The 27,018-nt window shown below is 38.6% G+C and overlaps 1 protein-coding gene across 1 annotated transcript; it reads right to left on the bottom strand.

Moving 5' to 3' along the window:
* Nucleotides 1–2,473: 2,473 nt before the first annotated feature.
* Nucleotides 2,474–26,749, bottom strand: LOC139153861 (EF-hand calcium-binding domain-containing protein 13-like). Its single transcript, XM_070728276.1, has 10 exons — nt 26,704–26,749; nt 23,501–23,605; nt 22,371–22,537; nt 21,562–21,597; nt 18,855–18,946; nt 17,957–18,118; nt 16,706–16,777; nt 12,715–12,858; nt 12,390–12,461; nt 2,474–3,463 (listed from the first exon to the last, which is right to left on the bottom strand). The coding sequence occupies exons 1-10, from the start codon at nt 26,731–26,733 to the stop codon at nt 2,796–2,798; spliced, it is 1,548 nt and encodes a 515-aa protein (XP_070584377.1). The 5' UTR covers nt 26,734–26,749; the 3' UTR covers nt 2,474–2,795.
* Nucleotides 26,750–27,018: the final 269 nt, after the last annotated feature.

Raw genomic sequence — 27,018 nt, 5'->3', positions numbered from 1 at the left:
TCTAGAATAATAATAAAGCCGTCTTTTAAAAAATGTCTAATACCTGTAATTTGAACATTCCACAAGTATTTGTACTTATTGATTTATCTCCTTAAACCAGAAAACAAACAGCCAGAGTCAGCCTTTGCCTCTCCCTGCAGCAATTTGCCTCCATGCAGTTTTAGTTTCACTTTCATTTCAGCACTGGCTTGCCGGCAACTTCAATCAGCTGAGTGTCAGGAGGCAGATAATCAGTGGCTGGTGCTAAACACTGTTTGCTGCAAGGAGCTAAATCACTGCAAGAAGGTAAATTATTCTTTGAGGGTGGGACTACACTCAGTGTATAAAATGCATCCAGATTTTCGCCCTCTTTTGGGGGATAAAAATGTGTGTCTCATACTCCAAAAAATACAGCACGTGTGAAGAAAAAAAATATCATTTGAAGCAGCATATAAATCTAAGCACTATTGTTATTTTGGGAAAAACTGTACTGACCTACAGTACTGTAGAGAATAGCAGGATTTCAATTTCACTATATCTGTAACAATTAACTCCATGGACAAAACCTAAAAGCCTTACATTGAGTGTGGAGTTAACTTTTTTAAAAAAATAAGAATTTAAAGCAAATATACACCAAATTAAAAACATTTAGGCATATGGATTGGTTTACTTTTGGACTATAGAATACCGATAATCTTCAGCTTATGACCAAGATTTCTGTTGCTAAGGAAGACATTTGTTTTTGGTCCATCTTATGACTTTCCTTGCTACAATTGCACTTGTTAAATTAGTAACATAGTTGTTAAGTGAACCTAGCTTCCCCATTTACTTCGCTTATCAAAAGGTCGCAAATGGTCATGTGATCCAGGGTGGGTTCTAACTTACCTTGCTGGTGGTTCGCTTCCTCGCATATGTGCAGTGCCAAAAAAAATCTGATTTAAAAAAAAAAAAAAACTAAAAACAAGATGGCAATGAATGTGCAGTGCTGGAAACTTGTGCATATGCACAGAAGAAAAAAAATCTGGAGAAAAAGTCCCCCACAATGTTGTGGTTAGCTCTGGGCCAGCTTCTGCCCCAAGGAATGTGGAGGTGGAGGTGGGGGAGACATCCGCCACAGGCCTGTTTTGCTCCCAGTAGAATCTGCCGATGAAGTCTCCTCTGACCAAGGAAGCGTGAGTGACAGGGAAGAGGGGAATTTGGCAGACAGCCCAGGAGGAGATCAATCATCTGCATCATCCCTGGATTCTGAACAAGAATTAATGACACATCCACGCATGCGTAGAGTGATGCAGAGGAGACAACAACTGAAGGCTATTACAAGAGAAAATGAGGCCACCTGTGGTTGGGTGGGGCTGCTGTAATTAATGCTACAGATAAAAGTGCAGCCTTGTGTTTTAGCCTCATGGCAGTTTATCTGATTCATTGTTTCATCAAGATCTTGGTTTTTGCTGTTTGGGATTGTATGTGTGGACTCTCTGGACTTTAGAATTGGACTCAATTTCCCAGGTATTGGGTGAGCAATTGGATTGCATTTGACCTGTGCCTTGTGTGTACCAGAAAATCCCTTTGACATTTAAAAAGGGAGCTGTTTCTGTTTTTCTGTTTATAAAAAATTTTGGGTTTTCCTTTTATCGTGTGGTGTGTGTCTTCCTGGACTAATTACCCTGTAATTATGGGTGGTTGAGACACACCGGCAGAATCCTTTCTCCAATTCATTTTTTAAAAAAACACTGTCGATCAATCTATTTCTGTGACATCATAGTGATGTCGCCAGAAGTTTGCTCCAGGTTCAGGGGAACCGGTCCAAACCGAGAGTAACCCACCTCTGATGTGACTCTGGGACACTGCAACCATCATAAATTTGAGCCAGTTGCCAAGGTTCCAAATGTTGATCTCCTGACCATGGGGATACTGCAACGGTGTGAAAAATGGTTATCGGTCACTATTTTCAGTGCTGTTTAACTTTGAATGGTCACTAAGCAGATGATTGTGGTCAAGGATTGTATTCCTGTTTCCCCTGGGGCACTAACAGTTTGTCAACCAACAAGGGTCTTAAAATCACTAGAGTTGCATACAAAATTGGTACTGGTACATGGTGGATCATATTCAATTTGAGATTATGGATAATAGGATGAACTCGGCCAATGAAACTGATCTGCGGGAACTGATGAGACGATGGGATACGGTAAGAGGATATATGGCCAGTAGAATTTGAGACCAAGCTACAAGGAATAAATTGGAATCACTTTATAATATGTAAATAGATATATTGCTCTTGAGTTAAAATGGTATATATAAAATATGCCCCCATTTTGGTGGAAGAGTACTAATGTTGTCTGGTGGCAGGCACTAATCACTGAGCATCTGTTGTATGTTGTGTGTGTGTTTTATATTTCAAAATCAATTAAAAAATAATTTAAAAAATCACTAGAGTTGCTAGACAGCAATAAAAAAACAAATAAGCACATTAAAATGCTTTAGAAAGACACACACCTGCTGAATTTTATTCAGATCTGCCAAGGAATCATCCACAATGAGTCACATAAAATAACCCTGGATCCCTCCCCAGCTTATTCCACTTTCAGGAGGAACTGACTCCCTTTCCTAACATCTTTAATTTTAGAAATTTGGTCCCTCTGATTATATGGCCGGGCAAATGATGCACATAATATCAGAGAAGCCTTGAGATTTCCCTATACTAGATTGGTTGGTGGAAATTCAGAAACTTCAGAAATTCAGAAAAACCAACTTCTCTTAACATGTAGATCGACTAGTAATCTGTGGAAGCCAAGCAACCTGAATTGAAGAATAGAAGTCTAAGACACTTCCTCTATGATAGCATGTTCTGTGTCTTTGGCCTCTGCATTATCTGCAGGTGGAATATCTTGACCCGGTGGGATATCTTGATCGGGTGGGATATCTTGATCGGGTGGGATATTTTGATCGGGTGGGATATTTTCATCAGGTGGGATATTTTGATCGGGTGGGATATCTTGATCGGGTAGGATATTTTGATCAAGTGGGATATTTTGATCAGGAATATCAGATATGATTTTTTCTTCCTCCGCTAAGACATTATCAGCACTGGTGCTTTCTATAGCAACAATAGATAACGTTGACTTTTTATCCTCCACAAATTCAGGCTCTCTGGTGATCTCTTCAGTGTTGTCTATAGACAATGTAATGTCAGGGACTTTTGGTTCAGCAATATCTGATTTCAAAATTTGCACTGTGACTTTTTTATCTTCATCTAGCTGTCCAATTAATTTCTGGTCATATGAACAGGATATATTTCTGCGAATTTCGGATAAATCACTATATGTAGCTGAACTTGATGGTCCGGAGAAGTATGGGGTTGTGGATTCAGATATGTCATCATCAAAATAGCTTTGGTACTTTCTTCTCCATCTAGAATCAGCACCGATAAGCCCAGTCACATCCTTAAAAGGCTTCCGTTCCAAGAGGGCATATTCACTTGGAAATACTGTCAGGAGAAATAGATAGAAAATATATGATTCAACATAAATCAATCGGAATAATAATAATGATGATGATGATGATGATAATGATAATAATAAACCACAGTAGGAAAAGAAAACAAAAGTAGTACCAATGTTAATATGTTCCTTAGATACAATCCCAAAAGAATTGGAGTACCACTTGAACATCATAAGAATTGACAAAACCACAGAGGACAGTTTACTTTATATCGTTATATTACATCTGTGATGATGCCTTTAATATAGTCAAATAATGACATCTGTCTATCTCAAGTCCTTTGGAAGGACTTGATAAGTGCATAAAATGCCAAACCCAATCTAAACACCTAGCTGACTAATAATCCCTCTAACTAAACAGAACAATTGAAATAAATTATAACTGAGCATTTAGAATACAAAAAACAATAAAGTTGCCTGCCTTGAAACTTATTCCAAAGAAACAACTAATACAAGTGTTAAAATATACCAACACAGTGGTACCTCTACTTAAGAACTCCTCTACTTAAGAACTTTTCTAGATAAGAATCGGGTGTTCAAGATTTTTTTGCCTCTGCTTAAGAACCATTTTCTACATAAGAACCTGAGCCTGGAAAAATTTCTCAGGAAATTTGAGAGTGGCATGAAAGCCCGGCCAGTTTCCTGCCATTCCCCCTTTAATCCCGGCCATCTTGGGCTTTTCTGGGCTGCCAGAGGAGCCTTTCAGTGGCACTTAAGAAGGCTTTGGCAGTCCACCGCGAACAAAGCATTTTCCTTTCTCTGGGCACTTGGAGTGGGAATAAATCTCTGCCAGTGCCCAGAGAAAAGAAACACCCTGGGCAGCGACTGTCCTCCTCCTCTTCTTCCTCCTCCTCCTCCCATCCAAATTCCTAGCTTTTATTTCTTTCCTAATGGGTTTGCACATATTATTTGGTTTTACATTGATTCCTATGGGAAAAAATGCTTCTACTGACAAATGTTTCTACCTGGTCACGGAACGAATTAAGTTCTTAAGTAGAGGTACCACTGTACTATAATATCAAATATAAATATTAGCTCACTGCAAGAAACCAACTAATTTAGAGTGCAAATGCTATTGTAATTGAATCCCTTGGATGCAAAATCAATAAACAAGGGATGGGGAGAACTTTTCACTACCAAAATGGCAGGTCAGACTGGGAAATAAAATCAGCATGCTAAGATCAGATATAAGCTGTAGCGGGTGGCAGCCGGTAGGGCTCAATACGGTGTCCCGGTAGGGAAAATGGAGCTGTACGTGGAGCTCTATGTCCCTGACATGTGTGCATGCACACGAGATTTGGCTTCTGTGCAGGCTCAGGAAGCCAAATCTTGCGCGACAATGCTCGCGTGCACGAGATTTTGCCAATTTTCAGTGGGGTTCTTTTGTTTCCATGAAGCAAAAAAACCTGTTGAAAATCGGTGAAATCTCATGTGCACAAGTGTCCTTGCACAAGATTTGACTTCCTGTGCATGCACAGAAGCCAAATATCATGCTGGGGTACATGCACACACGTCATGGATGCGGAGCTGCACATGCAACCATTCCGGTAGCAGCCGCGATGAGGAACCCTGGCCTGGATATAAGTGAATTAGAATAGATGAAAGGAAAGAGACTCAAGGTCAAAGATAAAGAATACAGTGGTACCTCGGTTCTCGAACGCTTTGGTTCTCGTACATTTCGGATACCGAACAAAATTTCCGGAAAAAATTTGCTTCGGTATCTGAACAAAAATTCGGATACCGAACAGCCAAAGAAAATTTTGTTTATTATCCAAAATGCTACAAGATCTGAGGGGACGGGGTGAGATGGAATGGGAGTTGGAATCCGACACGCCCATCCTGGCCGCCCACTTAACAGCCTCCCAGTCTCTAGTCTAAGCGCTCCAAGCTGTAGGAAGGGTGGGGGTGGCTGCAATACCAGCAGCTTCGGGGGTGGGCTCTTTTCCTCAGTGGTTCATCTTGTTACCTGTAGGCAGCTGCACCAACTTTCTCTGCGACGACGGCGGTGGCGGTGGCTTTCCTTCGAGCAGCAGCAGTGCTGGGAATGTCAGCGGCTTCCCTTCCTCATGTGATGTTCCTGGCGCTGCTGCTACTTGAAGGAAAGCTGCCGCCACCGCCGCCATCTTCACGGAGAAAGTTGGTGCAGCTGCCTAAAGGTACAAGACGAACCACTGAGGAAAGGAGCCCCCCCGAAACTGCCGGTATTGCAGCCGCCCCCACCCTTCCTACAGCTTGGAGTGCTTAGACTATAGAGCTCCTCAGATCTTTATCCCATAGGAAATAAAGGAAATAGGGGCTAAGAACCAATTAAATCCATTTCTATTATTTCCTATGGGATAAATTAATTCGGTACTCGACCAAATCGGTTCTCAACCTCACTTCTGGAATGAATTGTGGTCGAGAACCGAGGTACTACTGTATTTGATCAAGAAATATAATCCAGAAACAAAGAAGAGTAAGAAAGCACTGGACATAATAAAGCAGCAAATAACAGCTATAGCCAAGCAGATCAGCAGATAAGGAACTCCACCTGCATATTACAATCAGAATCTCTGACTTCAGTCCAGTCAGAAATGTTTCTACCAATCCATCAATGCAAATACTGCAGTGAACCAATCAATACTGAAAAAGAAGACACCATGAAGTTTTGTGCAGCTATAAGGACAACTCAAAGGGACACAATGAGAATCCAGGTAAAGAAGGTGAACAAGAAAAAAAAGAAGCTGAAATAAATAAACTTATAATAACAGCATATTGCTAAATTATGGAGTAGGTGATGCAGTCCAATAGCATCTAGTTGAAAACAAACTCTTTCCACCTGAGCAGAAAGAAAACCTCCAAAATAGTAGAGGAACAAAAGGTCAGCTCCTAATTTAGAAGACAGTTTTGGAAAACTGAAAGAGAAGAAAGACCAGTTTGAATGTAGTTTGGATTGAGTACAATAAAGCATTCAGCTGCCTGACTCATGCTTGGTTATTCAAATGCTTAGAAATAACAGCAGTCGATAGATAATATTAGAAATTTTGTGCAAAGATGTAGAGCACAATGAAAGGCACAGTTGCTGGTCAGGGGTGATCAACTGGAAAAGGTTAACATCAAGGAGACTCACACTTAGTACATTATTGTTTGTCATTGCACTGATTCCTTTGTCAACAATACTGAGCAAATCAAGGTATGGCTTTAAATATCAAAAATGAGAGGCCGGGCAAATTAATGCCCGGTCGACAGTTGCCGATGGCAGGAATCAAGTCGGCCCCGTCCATCAGCTGGGGCAATCCCCGCGGTAGCGCAGGAATTCCCCAGAGCACCCAGTGGCCCCTGGCTTCTCTAGCCCCTGAGCTCACCACAAAATGGACAGCCACCCACCCTCCACTCAATCCAGTATGTTTTTTATAGGTCGCCTGGTTTGGGACCGAGTAGGAATTTTTGCAGTCTTATAGCATTTGCTACGGATTGTTTTTCGCCTACTCCATCCTGGACGAGGAAAAGGATTTGTGGTTATGGGGTGCATCTGTATGTAAATGGGTTTTGATTCAACAATTGGATGTTTATATTCTTGGTCACTATATGGCAGAAACGGGCCGGAAAGGGTATCAGTAGTAACTGTGTGTTCTCCTTTGGGCATCTTTTGTAAGATGATTGGCACACCCATTGTACAACTTATGCTTCCTCACCGGCTGGAGAGGTGTGAAGGGGGTGCCCTTGGGGCTCACCTACGTCATTTCCGGTTCCAGGTCATGCAGGGTGAGCCCTCCCACACGCTGGGTGTGGCTCGTCCTGACCAGGCATGGAGTTACACCCATTTAGTTGCCCAAGCATGTTTGTGTGCAGAAAACTCCGCCCCATTTACTGACCCCTGCAGGTCTTTGTTTAATTAATTAATTAATTAATTAATTAATTAATTAGATTTGTATGCCGCCCCTCTCCGTAGACTCGGGGCAGCTCACAGCATACAATAAAACAATTCATAACAAATCTAATAAATTTTAAAAACATTTTAAAATCCCATTATTAAACCAGACATACACACAGACATGCCATACATAAATTGTATAGGCCTGGGGGAGGGGGGATGCCTCAATTCTCCCATGCCTGATGGCAGAGGTGAGTTTTAAGGAGTTTACAGAAGTTAAGCAGGGTGGGGGCAGTTCTAATCTCCGGGGGGAGCTGGTTCCAGATAGTCGGGGACGCCACAGAGAAGGCGCTTCCCCTGGGACCCGCCAGATGACATTGTTTAGTCGAAGGGACCTGGAGAAGGCCAACTCTGTGGGACCTAATCGGTCACTGGGATTCGTACGGCAGAAGGTGGTCCCGGAGATATTCTGGTCCGATGCCATGAAGGGCTTTATAGGTCATAACCAACACTTTGAATATTTAATAAAGTGAACCATTTTACCCAGCTTGGTGTCCGAGTGTTCATTTCCCGCCCGAGGCAACTTCCTTTACATGGACAATCATCCGAAATAGACTCATTGCTCAAAGTTGTCTATATATACAGAGAAGATATTGCAATAACGTTTGGACTGCCACCATCAGTGAGGAAAATGGTGAAAACTGAAGGAATCAAGAGACCATATGGAAATAATAAGAGTTTGGAGGAAGATGATGAATACAAATACCTGAGCATCTTTCAAGTTGACAACCTCAAAGCACACTGAAGTCAAGAAGGTTAGAAGTGAATTCTTCATGAGAGGGTAGGGGGGAAGAAATCCAAATTCAGTGGATAAAATACCACTGATGTAATTAACATTTAGGCAGTTCTAGTCATTAGATACACAGTTGGAATACCAGACTGGATTCAAGCAGAGCCAAAAGGGCTGAACAGGAAGGTGAGAAAAATAATGACAAGGTGCTTTCATCCATGCAGTGGTATTGACAGATTCGACCTTAAAGAAAATAGGTTGGTGTGAAAGAGCTGAAGAATAAAAAAGAGCACTAGAAGAATATCTAAAGGAAAGGAAAGGAAAGAAGACACAATGAAACTAGTACTATATAATGAAGAATTGCCAATTACTAAAGATAGCAAACTGGTGTACAAGAATAGCGAGGAAATGTGGCAAGGGAAATTATTACATGGACAGTACATTTTTTTTAAAAAGCAGGCAAAGTAGATAACAAGATATGTAATGATTAAGAGCAGATAAGTTGTTAAAGAGGCAGAGGAGCTAATTTTGTCTGCGGAAGACCAAGCTTTAAGAACAAATGCATATAAAGCCAAAGTTGAGAAGGCAGCAATGGGCAATAAACATTACTTCTGCAAAGAAGCTGAAGAAAGGTAGCTTTAAGGGAGTACAAATAATTCTAACTACAATGATTCATTGGAATATCTGCAAAAAGCACCATTTGTGGTTGTGCTTCAACCACAACAACTCACAAGCACACAACAGATACAAACTTAAAGTAAACCGCTAGTAAACCGCTCTAAACTAGACTGCAGGAAATACGACTTTGGTAACCGAGTAGTTGATGCATGGAACTCACTACGAGACTCTGTAGTATCATCACCTAACCCCCAAAACTTTACCCTTAGACTATCTACTGTTGACTTCTCCAGATTCCTAAGAGGTCAGTTAGGGGCCTGCATAAGTGCACCCCTGTCCTAATGTTTCTCTTTTACTAGTATCATGTATATAAATATTATTATATCTTTGTATACCACCAATACGTACTTCACAAAACAAAACATATTAATTAATTAAGTAAGTAACAAACATCCTGTGATATTACATTTCACACCATCAAGGAACATCTGTCATCCCATGTCCTTATGAAAGACTGAATAGTAGCAGATAAAATTGCCAAATCAAATCTAGATGGCAGTGTGATAAACCACAATTATAATTTATTAAGTTGATATTCTGCTCACTTTCCAACAACTCTGACAAATTTACAAATGGTTATAAACCTTTAAAACTGAATTAAAATAACAACAAGCTTTTGGTCCTCCCCAAAGGACCAAAATGGTGAAAACAGAACCCCAGACCTAGGGAAGAGAAGAAAAGAAAAGGGAAACCAAACTTCTTCATCAAAAACTTGAGTGAAGAACCCCCCAAATACTGTATTATAATGAGAATGCGATATATTTTTCAGAGGTAAAATTTGTTAAAGGATGGCCAAGATTGTAAACGATTTTAAGGAAGACCTACAATAAAGAAAATGTTTAAATATCAACTGCAGCTAAAAGAATGAACTTGCCAAGACCAGATGGGGCCAATTACTGTAAATCTTGCCCTGCTATCAAAACCAAAAAGGACAAAATGAAGTTCAACGTAGAGAATACCTTTTATTTCCACCCTCTTTTCTAAATTAATTTTGAAAGCTGTTTTTCCCCAATCCAGTAAAGACAATGGATATATCCTAATTACATGTGACTATGAAACTCTCTCTCAAGCTTTCTAATTGTGGACTGTGCCAGCTAAAAATCATCAAAATCTTAATAGGATAGACATTTCTAAGGAAATTCTCACAGATGAAGGATGCGATTTTCAGCCAGCTTACACTGATTCAAGGACAAAAGGGGTATCATCTGCAGGTAGATGGTCTAATTGAAATAATGCACCAGACATTTCAGAAATATGGGGTCAAGGTTCCAAACAATTGAAAGACTTTCCCCCCCCTTTAAATCCAACATGGATTTGGCTGTCATTTCCATTGCTTACATATAAGAAATACCAAAAAGATCCACTGAATTTAGCCTCTTTAAGTTACCCTATGGAAGGCAGCCTCAAAGAAGGTTAAAGAAGGCTGGTGTGAAAATTTAGAAAGTCTTAAGAATTTAATATCACACACACACACACACACACACACACACACACACACGGGAACCAAGTTATATGTTGCACATCTAGACAATTTCCAAAGCAAAACTTGGGGAGAATACCTCTAACACTTGAAGTTAGTAATTGGCAGCCTAAGAAAAACTGGTTTGGCCATCAATCTATGCCATCTAGGCAGGGGTGGGTTACCGTCTTTGCTCCCAGTTCACTTCCTCAGGTGTTGCTTAGCTGCATGTGTGTTTTGTGCACATGTGCATGTGCAGTACCGAAAATTCCAGAAAAAATAATTTTAAAAATAGCTGAAAATAAGATTGCAACACATGCACAGAGTCAGAAACTCAGCTTCTGCACATGCTCAGTAGGGGGAAAAATTCATTGTGTGTGCATCCCCTTTTCCAATTTTGCTTCGCGCATATGCAAAGGGATACTCGCATACTCAGAGAGCAAAACAACAACAACCACACGAAATTAGGGGGGGAAATATGGCACCGTGCATGGACCAGCAAAGACAGCCTTCACGTGCAAATTGCGCAATCGGAAGACTACTACCAGAGGGGTGCACCAGACTACTGATAGGAATTCACCTGTTGTAATAGTACAGAGATAGCAACAGAACAGAATAGAGGAACTATTCACATATCAAAGCATCATTTTTTAAAATGTTTTTTATAAAATAAAACATCTCCCTAACTCATATAGGGAAATAAACCATCTCTTGAAAGTTCAGTTCTTTTTTATCTCTCTTGACTCTGGGTCACTCTAATTGTGCATAGTTTAACAAAGAACTTATGACATTTTGAAAGAGATCATTTCTTTGAAAAAAAAACCAGAGTGTTGGGTTTAGGATGGAAGTTGCAAAGGTCAACACAGTACAGTGGTACTTCTACTTACGAACACCTCTACCTACAAACTTTTCGAGATACGAACTGTGTGTTCAAGATTTTTTTTGCCTCTACTCATGAACCATTTTCTACTTACAAATCCTTGCTTCTCTCTTGGCTGCTGCTGCTGCAAGCAGTGGCCAAAATGGAGGAACTCTCCACAGCTGCCACATTTCCCTGCCACTTTCCCCTCTAGCCTTCTGCTTCCTTCACTCCCCGCAGCTGCCCCATCCCACTGCCAAAATTCCCCCTAGCCTACTGCTTCCTTCGCCCCATCTCACTGCCAAAATCACCCTTCCAAATGCTTCCTATGCCACTCCAAATCGCCTCCAAAATCGCCCCTCCAAAAGCTTCCTATGCCACCCCAAATCGCCTCCAAAATCACCCCTCCAAAAGCTTCCTATGCCACCCCAAATTGCTTCCAAAGTCTTCCAAAATCACCTCTCCTTTCAAAATGCCTCGATTCTCCTTACTGCCTTTCTTCACTCCATTTGCCTTCATTAGGATCTCAATTTGGGGTGGCATAATAAGTGTTTGCTTCATTTCTCCTTGCTACCTTTCATCACTCCATTTGCCTTCGTTAGTAACTCGATTTGGGGTGGCATAGGAAGCATCTGGAGGGGTGATTTTGGGAGCAATTTGGGGTGGCGTAGGAAGCTTTTGGAGGCGTGATTTTAGAGGCAATTTGGGATGGCATAGGAAGCTTTTGGAGGGGTGATTTGGGGAGTGATTTGGGGTGACGGAAGAAGCTTTTGGAGGGGTGATGTTGGGAATGATTTGGAGCAGTGTAGGGAGCTTTTGGAGGGGTAATGTTGGGAATGATTCGGGGTGGCGTAGGAAGCTTTTGGAGGGATGATTTTGGGAGTGATTTGGGGTGGCATAGGAAAAGGCTGGAGGGGTGATTTTGGGAGTGGTTTGGGGTGGCGTTACCCTTTTTTAGGACCTCCATTCCTCGCTTCTCCTCACTGTCTGTCTCCATTCCATTAGCATTCACTTTGTCTGCCCACCACTTTTTTTTTAAGCCTTAAAGTTTGGATTTTCCTAATGGGTTTGAACGCATTATTTGCTTCTACATTGATTCCTATGGAAAAAACTGCTTCTACTTACGAACTTTTCTACTTACGAACCTGGTCACGGAATGAATTGAGTTCGTAAATAGAGGTACCATTGTATATTAATTCACTTGCAAGAACAAGATGGAACTGAGCACCAAGAATTGATTCTACAGATAGACCAAGAACCACCAAACATCTCACCTTCTTCTTCAGGACGTTTCTGTAGTTCCTTTACAGCCAAAAGAAATTCCTTGAAGTTCAAAAGCCTATTTTCTGCACAAAGAGAAGAAGGAATATTGTCACCCCTAGCATTTGTTTATAGCTCTGATAGGTTTGTGAGCATGATTCAAAATCCTACTTCAAGCTTTTACAAACCTAAACCAACTGAGACAGCGTAACAGTAGGAGTTGTTTACTCAGATTAACACTGGATGGTCTGGCCCAAGATACTATTTTGATACCAGGTTCCTCTTAGGCAGGATAATCCTGGGTGTTAGTGGATGTGTGTGTCAAATGGAGATACTCACTATTAATACGAGTGCATTTTAGTGCATCATGCAGAGTTTCACAGGTCAGATTGACTTCAAGGTTTTCCAAGACTAACCTCAGATCATCAACACAAACCATATCTTTCTTTATTTTCTTGAAAGCCCAGAGGATATTCTGGAAGCCTGGAAGAAACACAGAAGGGAAAAAAAGCAATAACTGATGCTTCCATGTGAAAATATAGAGGTACTGAAATCATACACTTTCAACCTTCTTTAAAACAAGGTGAATTAGATACAGGGCAGGTATGATGCATCTAAAAGCCATTGATGCATTATATCTACCCTATATCTAATTCTTTTCATTCACACCAGCAAAAAGAGTTTAGCAAGTGCCTGTCTGATTTTCATGAGGCAGTAAGTAGGAAGAAAGGGGATGCAATAATATTGTTGATACTGCCATGATCAGGCTAACAACTAGTGAAGAAAAATTCAAAGAGACATCATATGTTTGTGTATCTAATAAATGTGAGAGAATGAACTCTGCAGATTCCAACTTCGACCCATAGCCAGTAGTTTCTATCCTAAAGTGTCTTTCCAGCATGAGCAAATCCCAAAAGAATATAGATTTGAAATGCATCCCAAGAGTTCAGCTTCTTCAGAGTCTTTGGAGAGGGGCGGCATACTAATCTAATAAATAATAATAATAATAATAATAATAATAATAGTTGTTTTGTTGTTGTTGCTATTATTATTATTATTATTATTATTATTATTATTATTATTATTATTCAGCACTGCAATAGAGGGCATGATGGACAGTTAATTCAACTAAAAGGTAAAGGATGGGATAACTCAGGAATCTGTTTTCCATCAACTTCTGAAGCAGAGAAAGGGGGAAGAAACTCCAGCTTCCATAGCAATTATTACTGTAGTTGCTGTAGCTAAGGGTGAAGATAATATAAAGGGCAAGCCAATTGACTTCACCCAACTGTTGTCATGGACACTGGAATGTAAAATATGGGCTGGGGTGAACAAGAATAAAACAACAAAAATCCCATGGAACTGTTACTGTGTTTTGACTGCTAGATAGATACAAATATAAGGTATGGTGAAAGGCAGATGAGGAAAATAAGAGGAAAAGCTTGTTTTGCTTTCAATTAATTTCTCATAAGTCAAGAGATAAAATATGAAACATGACTTTCACATGCAGGCTTCTTCTCTCAATGGAATGCCAGAAATTTAAGGAATACATTTTCAAAAATCTATAGAATAATTTAAGATGTGCTGAAACATCCTTATTCTTAGTTTAGCTATGTCTAATATCAAGAGAATTGGATGATTATTCCATCACATATTAACTATGAAAGCAACCCAATATCAAAATGTAATTCATGTGACATACTGAACAAAATAAAGCACTCAATCACAATTTCCTCTTTGCTCCCACTGAGGGACAAACCAGTTTTATTCTCTTTTTTTTAAAAAAAATTCCTCACCATTTCCACATATACATTCATACATATACCACAAATCACACACACACACACACACACACACATTTCTATCCAATGTACCATAAACAAACCTCCTAATTTTGCACCTTTTGTACTTTTATCGCCCATCTGTTTCCCCCCAATATTTCAAATTACTCCCCTCCCTCTATCTCCCGCTCTTCCCTCTACCTTCTTTCTCCTTCTATCCTTCTTTCCTTCTTCTCTGCTCTCCTCATCTCCCTTTCCTTCCCTACTTCCTCTTCCTCCCTCTTGTCCTTTCCCTGAATACATCTAATCATAATCCATTTTAGGATTAACCAACATTCAAATTCCTAATTTCATTCAATCATTGGAGCTGTTCTTAAAATTATATTTTCCCATATCCATATTTATACGCATATTATATTTTTCTAGGTATATTTACTGTTGTCCTAATGCTGCCTGCTTTGCCACCTATTTTTGTCACCTGGGTCTACCACCTTTAATTTTCCATATTCTTCCAATTTAATCGCTGTTTATTTATTTATTTTATTTATTTATTAGATTTGTATGCCGCCCCTCTCCATAGACTGGGGCGGCTCACAACAATAACAAAGACAATGTAAGAACTTGTCTTCCATATATATTTTGTCTCTTATACCTCATTTCATACTTATCCTTCAAATCTGTCCTTTTTATATTTTTTAATTTTGGGCCATACTTCTCCCTTTCCTCAATTTATATCTTTACTCATTTTATTTTTATTCAGTCCTCTCTAAATGCTCTTAATTCTAACCTGTTTGCCTTTTTAAATCCCCCTTTCACCTTTATTACTCAGTTTTTCGTACTTTAACTCGTCCTCAATATTTAAACAAAATCTAATCTTGCCACCACACAGCCATCCCTTGCCAACTTCCAGTGAATGGCTACCAAAATTTTTACCACCACACTGTGGGCGTGGCTTATGCAGGACGCCCTGCATTTTCATTCAACATCTTTCAGTGCAAATTGGGTGCTCTGGGGTGGAGCTCCATTTTCGCTAACCCACTGTGTCCCCCCCCATCCGGGCCGCAGCCCACCCCTTCCAACTTCCCAATATAGCAACCCACTAATTATCAAAAATCTCTTCAACATGAAATCAAATTAATGAATTACCATAAGTCTTGTATAAAAACCTTTCAAAATAATAATTATACAAGTTTTTTAACATTCCAACAATTTCACCTACTATAATGTAATTTATTTCCCTTCATCCTTTCTAGATTCATCATCAAAATTTAATTTCCCCTTTTTATAATATGTATCACCATATACCAATCTTATTTAAAAACCTTATATCAAAATTAATTACCGGTAAATGCAACTAATAATATTGATGCAATTAAATTTTTTAATATCTGCCTATCCCTCTTCCTACTATTACAAAACCTATATGAAAACCTTGTAAAATAATAATTATACACATTTTATAACATTTCAACAATTACACCTACTATGATACAACTTATTTCCCTTCTTTCATTCTAAATTCATCCCTTTTGAATCATCCCAAAAGTTTAATTTTCATTTTTCATAATATATATCATATAATCCTATATAAAACCTTATATCAGACATAATTATACACAATTAATAATATTGATGCTAGTAAATCTATTAACATATATCTTATTACCCCTCCTCTGTTCCATTAACTTTCCCATCTCTATCCATTTTCTTTTGGTCTCAGAGAAATTCCACCTTGTGGGTTTTTCTCTTTCCTCTCTTTCTCTTAACTTCTTTTTTCTTTTATTTTTAAACATATAAATTCTTTTAAAATTCCTTTTCTTCCTTTTAAATATATTATTTGCTTAAATCTCTGCACAATTCTCATCTCTTCTCCCTATAACACCATCTATCTTTTGATTGGTTCTTCTGAAGGTAATACTTCCCCCTGTCTACTCTTTTCTTGTCACTTTAAATTTCAGTAAAATTATCTATCTGTATTTTATTTTCAGTCTCTTTTTCTTCAATGTAATTTCCTTATTCCTCATTTTTATTCTCCAGCACTGTTCATTCTAAATGTCCTGCATATTCCAGCTTCATTTCTGTTTTCTTATTACCTCTAATTTGCAAAAGATAAGTTTTTGATATCATCATGGATATATTTTAACATCCCAATCAATTCTTCATAGATACACACCTTCATACTATCAAGTTTACAGTTATTACATTATTTTTAATAATTTATTTTAATTATTAAAACATTTTTTTAATTAAATCTCTCTTTGTTGAAGCATAAATCCATATAGTCTCTTTATATTTCAGTATTCTGGTGTCCAATTTTAGCATATTTCATTCCAGTTCAAATCTTGTTACCTTTCAGTTTTTATTCTCATTCAGGTAAAAACATCCCATAAAATAAATCAGCACATTATCACAAGAATTATGTTTGTTTAAATTAAAAAAATGAAAAGCAGCAAATGTTTACAAAGAGATAGAAAGAATCAGAATTATGTTGTACAGTAACAATGGTGTAAACATTTCCCTTGTTGTAGCCTCAGTTTTTCTTCTCATACCTTCTGTTTGAGAAAATGGTGAGGTTCTATTCACAACGTCCAGAAATTCTGAAAAATTCAGAGTCCCAAGTACTATAAGAGAAAAGGGGAGGAGTGGCATAAATACATGCAGATGATCAGGTTGACAGACATAGTAACAGTTGGGGTTATAATAGGTGTACAATATATGACCCTCCAAACATGAGCCAGAATTTTCAGCATCTCCAGCCAACTTGCCCAATAATTGCAGCCAACACTCTTTCCAGCAAAAATAGTTGATGGACTAGGAAGATCTACAAAGTAAACATAACAAGATAAAGTGAAGGCTAGATCAGGGGATCTATAGGATCATTATAGGGTTGGGCATGCATGGAACTTGATAATATAAAAATAGAGTGTGGCTTCTGTTGCAATGTTGTATATATGCTTTTATCAATTTGAATGTGTGTGCGTGCGCGCAGACACACATACACACCCCTGCACTTATAGAGCCAAATATAGGACATACATTGGATGACTTTGAAATTTTTAGTCAGCATGCCTTCCCAATTGATAAGGAGCATAAATGTCATATATTCTGCATAATCAAAATGGGATATATTTAGTTCTGACTGAGTGGATACAGTTAACCATATCAAGTAAAGATGTATCTGACAATTTAGTACAGCATGCTAAATTGGATTAATGTTAACCTTGTTTTGGTTGAAAATATTCAGTGTACTCATATTGTTTGATTAGTCTGTTATTCAGTCTGCAAAATCTAAATATCATAATAGATTAATGCAGGCATCAAGTTAAGCATGTTATATCAATGCAGAAGCAATCGGATGTAAAAATTCTATAGCAGGTTAAGTTATTTTCTTCTCCCCAGGCTGTAGTTTATTCAGTGATGTTAGTATGCAGAAAATCAGGCTGCCATTTGCATGACTTCCATTGCACAGGACTAAGTCAGACAAACTGAAATTGATGCATCAATTGACTTCCACATAATCTTCTAATTTCATGAGGATATCAACTTTCCACGTATAACATGGACTCATGGGTGGATTCTAACTTACCTTGCTGCCGATTTGTTTCCTCCCAATTTTTTTTAAAAAAAGATGGCAGTGCCACAAACTGGCATCAACCAAACCGGTCCTGTGACAACATCGTGACATCACCAGCAGGCCACTACAGGTTCAGGCAAACCGGTCCAAACCAAGAGGAACTCACCATTGCATAGATTGTGCGTCAAATAACTGCTAACAACACAAAAGCCTCTGGATCACATACCATCCACGTTCATTAACTGAAGAGCACAATACATCTCATCTCTGGTCACTAGGATCTTGAGAGTGTGAAGTACAAATAGGAGTTTGTTGACGGGAACTCTGCCACACTTCATGACATTGAAAACGGTGCAAATTCTAGAGAGCCCTGAACATACTATACAATCTGAAAAGTAAAATACCATGCATTAATTATTTCCACAACTGGCTGAAATTGGATAGAAAGGCAAAGCTACACAAAGAATGGACAGTTCTGAGTCTTGTGAAAACCTCTTGCTCTGCAATAGTGAAACTCTACAGCAGAGCAAGAGATGTGTATTTTTACAATCTTGATGACATATTTTTTCAGGGGAAAAAAACAATTTTTAATGCAGAGATTGTCAAGTGTCTCAAAAGTGTGTAGATTCAAAGCACATTAATTATTTTGGTGTTTACTTTTTAAAATACCGTTTCTCCCACCTTTCCTTTTGTGTTGTAATTTTGTATGTTAACATTTTATTTTTTGAAATTTAATAAAATTACTTTTAAAATACTTCCAGAAATGGGACAAGGAGGGAAGATTATTTTATATGACTATTAAAACTAGGATGTAAAAATGACTACGTCATTTTTTGAGTGCTGTTGTAACTTTGAACAATCATTAAATGAATGGACTACCTGTATACCACTAATGGCAATTTATTATGAATCATTTAGCATAAAGGTATATTTTTAAAATTAACTAATAATATAAACTCATTATGATTTGTATTTCAAATAATGAATTAAAGCATTATATAAACCTTATATTATTTTAAATAAACAAAGCAAGAAAAATCAAAAGGAAAATAATTGCAGTTTGCCAAGCTTTTCATTAGCACAGACTTTTTTTGACTGAGACAAGGGCAGATCACTTGAATTACCTTCCCAGGGTGTATCCTTGATGAATGGGGTATTCATTTCTCTCCCCCTATCATACACTGTTATGTGGACATTGTAGACAACATTAGGCTTCCTGCCAAAATATGGATAGAAATATGATTATCATTGTAACCTCTGCTCATCTTTGACCTCAACACTAGTATCTACTAAACCGAATTTAAAAATGCTCACATCTAGAAGCAAATCTCTACAGGAGTCTCTAAATCAGGGCGGTAGTTGGGACTGGAATACTTGTCCTTAATTTATGCAATCATAAATTTTATTTTATTTATTTATTCGATTTTTAAAGCCCTACATGGCATTGGACCAGAGTACCTCCGGAACCGCCTGCTACCGCACAAATACCAGCGACCGATAAGGTCCCACAGAGTTGGCCTTCTCCGGGTCCTGTCGACTAAATAATGTTGTTTGGCGGGCCCCAGGGGAAGAGCTTCTCTGTGGTGGCCCTGGCCCTCTGGAACCAACTCCCCCCGGAGATTAGAACTTCCCCCACCCTCCCTGTCTTTCATAAACTACTCAAGACTCACTTATACTGCCAGGCATGGGGGAGTTGAGACACCTTTTCCCCAGGCTTTTTTATACTTTGTTTTATGTTTGGTATGAATGTACTGTTTAGTTTTTTAAATAATGATAGGGTTTTATATGTTTTTAATATTAGATTTGTTCCATTGCTATATTGTTTTTATTGCTGTTGTGAGCCGCCCTGAGTCTTCGGAGAGGGGCGGCATACAAATCTAATAAATAAATAAATAAATTTTTATGCCGCCCTTCTCCTTAGATTCAGGGCGGCTTACAACATGTTAGCAATAGCACTTTTTAACAGAGCCAGCATATTGCTCCCCAAATCCGGCTCCTCATTTTACCCACCTCGGAAGGATGGAAGGCTGAGTCAACCTTGAGCCGGTGATGAAATTTGAACCGCTGACCTGCAGATCTACAGTCAGCTTCAGTGGCCTGCAGTACAGCACTCTACCTGCTGCGCCACCCTGGCTCCAATGTCATGTGACCGTATTTCTTAGCAGCAGCAGCAGCAATCTCCACCATCTCTACTGTTGTAATTAACTGAATCTCGGCAGTCATTATGTGAGGACTCACCCTGACCCATGTCATTCCCAATTTGTCCCTTTCATCCCTGAACTTTGGTAAGGTAAGGGACTGCCTCATCTGCCTCCCCTTTTATTTCTCTCTACCTGCCTATCTCTCCCATTCCCTAACCCTTTTGACCGTAACACAAAGTGGCATTCCTCAGTGGTGGTAATGATGGAGTTGAAGTAGGAGCCTGGGGATGGGGAGTGGCTTGCAGATGTTGCCACCGCTTGCAAGGAAGTGCTGCTGTGCAAAATGGTCAAAAGGTCGTAAATGGGGAAGGGAGATTGGCAGGTAGGAGTACTTGAAGTGGGCATACGTTCCTGTAGCCTGCCAAGCCCTGGAATTTTGATCACTTGATTTTGAGTGTGCCGGTGACTGAGTGTAAATACAAGTCATTCAGTAGTGTGGTAAATTTGAATACTTGCTGAATGAAAAGATATTAAATGTAAATGTAGTATTATAGTACATGAACTTGGGATTGTATGTATTTTCTCATCTCTAACAGCTTTGATAATTCTCATACTTGGTATTAAGAAACCCATCCATTGCTGGCTTTCTTCTCTCTTTCTCTTCATCTAATGTACTGCTGTTTTTCAAAATTCCTGACAGGTTACAACGTATGAAGAAATATGCATCATGATTGAATGATGAATAAGTGAATTAAAGAAATTGAAATGTACGCAATAAAAATAAACACTAGCATTGAAATTTAATAACAAAATAAATAATTCCATTATAACCACAGCACAAAAAAAAGATACCCTCTCTGGTTGAGTTTGGGCTTTAAAAGTTTCTGGAAAGCAATCAACAGTAGGACAAATCTAACTTCTGGATGAAGGCAGTTCTATACAACTAGGGCCATGAATAAGGTCTTTTGGACTTGACTTCCAATATGTAGAGGTCAGGGATCATCAAGAGATTTTCTGCAGTACATCACTTTTTGAACCATTAGTGTCTGTTCCTAACCATAAAGATCCAAAGTAATAAAGATAGGTCATTAAGCTACAATCTAAACTCTGCCCTTTTTACCAGTGTTGCAACATTGCATGCAAATAGATAGAATTTGCATTACAATGCCTTAACATTTGTCCCTTGCCCCTTCCTCTTGATTTGTGTGCTCAATACCTCAGTTCTCATGTCCTTCCACTATGCTCATATATAAGTCTGGTTTTGGAATAAGAAACATTGTGCAGAGTGCTGAGAAAAAGAAATAATCATCCTTACAAAACACAATGAATGCACAACATAAGGAAAAGAAACACATCTATCGTGTATTCATTTACTACACCTCAATACTATTTCATCCTTGCAAACCATCCTTATTAGCATCATATGCAGAAGCCATTATGTTTTCTTTCCTTCCTTGCCTATTAGTTATTTCGTACCATTTCTTTCCTGCCCATCCACACCTTTATAGTTTTGATCTTGGGAGCTATTCTCCCATGCATGCACAATTCAGTACAGGCAAATTCCAGGAATGGAAACAAGAGATCTTAGAGCCTTAAAACCGAGAAAGCCAAAACAGGGAGAACAGAAAGAACATCAGAGAGAAAGAAAATAAAAGGAGGTAGAATGGAGCATAAGCAGGGTGCCACTCACTTGCTTTTTTTCGCTGGTGCGGCTCGTGAAACATTGCTGTAGAGAGAATAAAAAAAATATTATTGAGCTGCCACTCATAGTTCATCATCCAAGTACTTTTATATAGAATATGGAACAACAGGCCCAGCACAATTACTCTGCCACTAATATTAAAGGCTGACTTTGAAGTTGCTACTAAGCCAAATGTTAGTCTGTCTTTTGGCTTAGTCAATTAATTTGGACTGTTTTTCTCCTCCGCATTTGTTGATTAAGCAAATCATGGCATAGCTTGATGTGAAATTCCAACCAATGCCTGAGATATGTGCCTTGTATTATTATAGGTTTTATGTGCCTAAACATGTCTGACTAAGCGAACAAGTAATCCTGCAAGTCACTTTAACTACACAGATTTTTAAAAAACTATTAAGAATTATAGAAATGGCATAGGAAAAATTACAATATCAAGGGGCAGGATGCTGTCTTGACTTCCTCCTCTTTCCTGTTTGTACTACTAATTTTGCAAAATTAGTTATGGAGAAAGGAAGGAAACTACCCACCAGAATGTTCTAAAGCAAAAAGAAAAATTAAATGTACATCAGAACCATTAATGAAATTGCAAAATATCTTTAAAGGAAGATTTTTCCACTGATGGAAATTTGAAAAGCAAGCAACTTTCCATCCCACAAGTGTGTTATATTTACTTCCCATATTTAAGTATTCAACTGTTTCTCCTGTTGCCAAGGAAAAATCTGGAGAAGAAAAAGCAGCAGGCCGGGGAAGGAGGAAAGAATGGCTAAGTTGGCCTATTACTAGTTGTAAAAGATTTTTACCTCCCAGAAGAGCTGGTACTTTTTCTGCGTGAAGAGGACCGGCGAGGCTTGGTGGCAGAAGCTTTGCTTGTAGGACGCTTGGCGGCTGTCTTCGTTTTAGTCTCTTTTTTCTTTTTTTCCACGGAAGGTAGTGGTTTCCTCAACAATGTTTCAAAGGAAGTGGAAATCTGATGGTGAAGACAGAAGCATTGAGATAATGCATGTTCTTTATACACAGTCAACACTCATAGTCTATAGTAGTGGTATAAAGGAAAACTTTCATTGGCACCTGGCCAATAAAAGTTAAATTCCAGTTAAAGCACTGGAAGTTAAATCTTCAAAAGGTTTGTTTGTTTGTTTATTTGTTTGTTTATTGATTTGTTTATTGATTTGTTTATTGATTTGATTTGATTTGATTTGATTTGATTTGATTTGATTTGATTTGATTTGATTTGATTTGATTTGATTTGATTTGAATGCGGCCCCTCTCCGCAGACTCAGGGCGGCTCACAACAATAATAAAAAACAATGTATCACAAATCTAATATTAAAAAGTCTCTAAAAACCCCTTATTTAAAAAGCAAGACACACACACAAACATACCATGCATAAATTATATAGGCCAGGGGGAGATGTCTCAATTCCCCCATGCCTGACAGCAGAGGTGGGTTTTAAGAAGTTTGCAAAAGGCAAGGAGGGTGGGGGCAATCCTAATCTCCGAGGGGAGCTGGTTCCAGAGGGTCGGGGCTGCCACAGAGAAGGCTCTTCCCCTGGGTCCCGCCAGATGACATTGTTTCGTCGACGGGACCCAGAGTAGGTCAACTCTGTGGGATCTAACCGGTCGCTGGGATTCATGCGTCAGAAGGCGGTCCGGGAGATATTCTGGTCCGATGCATGCATACACATAATAAACAAATGTTATGTGTTTTTGTATGTGTCTTTGTCTTGTCTTGGAACTAAAAATCAATTTAAAAAATAAAAACATTCATGAAAACCTAATGGGGAAAACTTATTTTTCAGGACAGCAGAATCAATTTTAAGCAGTTATTGGAGTTAGAAAACCAGAGAGCGGAAAGCTCTTTGAAGATAATTTATCCAAGGAATTTTTTTTAGGAAGACACCCACTTTATGTCTGGCTGAGAAAACCTCACCTGAGTATCTTTATCTTTGGTTTGTGTGCTTGTTCTGGGGACGATGACTCTTGGAGGGGTCGGCTTCCTAAGCGGTGTCAGGCGGCGCATGAGCATCTTAGTACACTGTTCAATTCAAAATAAACGTCAGTTCCAAAGTGAAAAATAATATCGAAATGCATCCCATCGTTTAGCATTGGAGGAACTCTGCTACTTGATTTCAATTTCTAGGACACTTTCTTGTCTCTACCTTTCCTATGATGGTTAATGTGTACTGCGGGGTAAATGCAACATTGCAATATTTACTTCTTAAATTTGTTATCCTTCCTTCTGTTCAGAGTTCAAAGTCAGTTGGGTTGAGGGAGAATTCTGCCCAAAGTCACCCAGCAAGTATTCAAGACTTAAACTGGGATATTCCCAAAAAATATTGTTTTTCAAATTTGACGATGTAAAGGTAACTTTCGGAATTCCACAGCCAGTTATTGTGAGTTGGTCCAAGCATCTTAAATTTGCCAAGTTTGAAAACACTGCCATAGATTATGTGTACAAACTTGGTCATCAAAAGGGATGCCACTATGCATTCTTCTTGAAATAAATTTGGAAATATTCCTAGCAGACTTCACAGTGGCATGAAACCAGTAATGTTACTCATCCATTTATCTTTCCCCAAATAAAAAAACATTGCCTCCTGAAAGTCAGAAAAAAAAATATTATAAAGAAGTAATATTTTTGAAAATAATGTAATATATTTAAGGAATCAACTCTTTAAAGTTGCTGTATCTTTAAAACTACTTACTAAAGCACTTGTCCTTTTTACAGGCTTTCATTTTTAAAAATGGGGGGATGGCTACTTTAAAGAGTTGCTACAGTATATTTATGCCCCAGCACATTCCAAATACTCTTAAATTTTATAGAATCCATACACCCAGCAAAGAATAAACTATGTAATATTTGATACCAATTGTTATGCTTATGTCTCACAGAATCTTAAAAGATTATGAGGTATAACCTTAGTAAAGGTTTGAAATTGCACAGAAATATGACTAATAAATGGATGCCTTCCTATAAACCTTTTCATAGTAACACGTGAGCAAACAAGGCTTGTTGCTACATCCCAAGGAGCTGCTGATACAGTTCTACAGACGAATCATTGAGTCTGTCATCTGCACCTCTATAACTGTCTGGTTTGGTGCTGCAACCCAACAGGACCAACACAGACTTCAGAGGATAATCAGAACTGCAGAAAAAACAATTGCTGCCAACCTGCCTTCCATTGAGGACCTGTATACTGCACGAGTCAAAAAGAGGGCGGGGAAAATATTTACTGACCCCTCACATCCTGGACACAAATTGTTTCAACTCCTACCCTCAAAACGTCGCTACAGAGCACTGCACACCAAGACAACTAGACACAAGAACAGTTTTTTTCTGAACGCCATCACTCTACTAAACAAATAATTCCCTCAACACTGTCAGACTTTCTACTAAATCTGCACTTCTATTCTACTAGTTTTTCTCATCATTCCTATCACCCATTTCCTCCCATGTTGACTGTATGACTGTAACTTGTTGCTTATATCCTAAGATTTTTATTAATATTGCTTCTTCATTGCTTATTTGACCCCTATGACAATCATTAAGTGTTGTACCACATGATTCTTGACAAATGTATATTTTATTTTATGTACGCTGAGAGCATATGCACCAAGACAAATTCCTTGTGTGTCCAATCACACTTGGCCAATAAAATTCTATTCTATTCTATTCTATTCAAAAAACATGTTCCTGTTTCTGTTTATGTTTAAACATATTCAAATATCTAAATCATTTATGCAAAATATTTCCAATATTGCACACAAGCAAAAGATGGGATGCTTTCTGGAGGCATCCACTTGGTTGCAGAAAGAAGGTCGTGTGAGACTAAATTTAGGATGAGTCTTTCAAAATTCTCAATGTTTATGTAAACCTGAATGTTTCTGCAAGCACATCCAGATAAGGAATAAATAAAAACAGCATTTAATTTGTTCAAGGTTCTTTTTACTTTCACCTAAATTTGCCCTAAAGTTCAGTATTGATAATTGCAGTTGATGTTCTGTGAGCATTCAGTCATATTTCAGAATCATGATTCCCCTCCCCTTTATTGACTACACTGAAACCTCTGGTTCGATTTCTTTAATTGTGAGGACACTGTGATGGCATTCGTTGCTATAGAACACGGTAGAAGTCCTCAAAGCATGTGTATTGATGGTGTATGGACATACAGCAAATACAGCTGTTAAAGTCACTGAGCTTGTCAGCAGAGAGCTGACATTCAAGTTCTTGATCCAAGAGCTGTGGAACAGGGTGAGCTCCTGTTGTTATCCATAAGTGGGTTGCTGCCAGTTTGGACCAGTTCAATAGAACCGGAAGTGGAAATTTCCCACCAATTGCCAAACTGGCCACGATGACCAGCACTGCACACTCCTGAACTGGTCTTTCAGTTGCCATGGATTGCCAAAAAACCCTCTGCGCATCTGCAAAGACTTCTTTGCATATGCAGAGAGTCATTTGTGGGAAGGGATACATGCACAAAATGTGCAAACTGGCAGGTAAGTGGAACCCACTCCTATTGTTACCCCAATTCCTGCCTTGTTTGAAAACATGCAAATGTGAATAGATAAATAGGTACCACTTCAAGTGCGAAGATAATGTTCCATGCACCTTGGTGTATAAACTTACATAGAAACATAGAAACATAGAAGACTGATGGCAGAAAAAGACCTCATGGTCCATCTAGTCTGCCCTTATACTATTTCCTGTATTTTATCTTACAATGGATATATGTTTATCCCAGGCATGTTTAAATTCAGTTACTCTGGATTTACCAACCACGTCTGCTGGAAGTTTGTTCCAAGGATCTACTACTCTTTCAGTAAAATAATATTTTCTCATGTTGCTTTTGATCTTTCCCCCAACTAACTTCAGATTGTGTCCCCTTGTTCTTGTGTTCACTTTCCTATTAAAAACACTTCCCTCCTGAACCTTATGTAACCCTTTAACATATTTAAATGTTTCGATCATGTCCCCCCTTTAACTTGTTGACCACATGACCATGAAAATGTCTCCAGACAACAGTGGATCCTTCAGTTAAGAAAATAGAGGTGAGCACTGCCCACTACACTCGGACATGACTGGATTGGGCAAACTTTTACCTTTAATCTTATTGCAGAGATCATAATTCTCACCTGAATTCCTTTATCAGATGTACGAGGCATAGTAATTCTGGGAACCACTGGCCTATCAGAATTAAAAGAAGACAATCTATGAGATCGTTTAACCTCTGTCCACTTTACATACAATAAATTGAACACTATCGAGCATAACTCCAGTAAAGTAAGTAAAAAGCTTGCTGAGAAAATTAATAGATGTTTCAAACTTCCAAGACCCAGAATACCCTATTGAGGCAGTCCTAATTATTAATGCTGGGCAACTGGACCTAGTCACAATTTAACCTCCAGCAGGCTTGTAATCAATAGACAATCCTCCATTTTGAATTTCTT

The sequence above is a fragment of the Erythrolamprus reginae genome, chromosome Z (assembly GCF_031021105.1).
Source record: "Erythrolamprus reginae isolate rEryReg1 chromosome Z, rEryReg1.hap1, whole genome shotgun sequence".
Classification (NCBI taxonomy): domain Eukaryota; kingdom Metazoa; phylum Chordata; class Lepidosauria; order Squamata; family Dipsadidae; genus Erythrolamprus; species Erythrolamprus reginae.
This window is presented reverse-complemented; position numbering and strand designations above follow the sequence as displayed.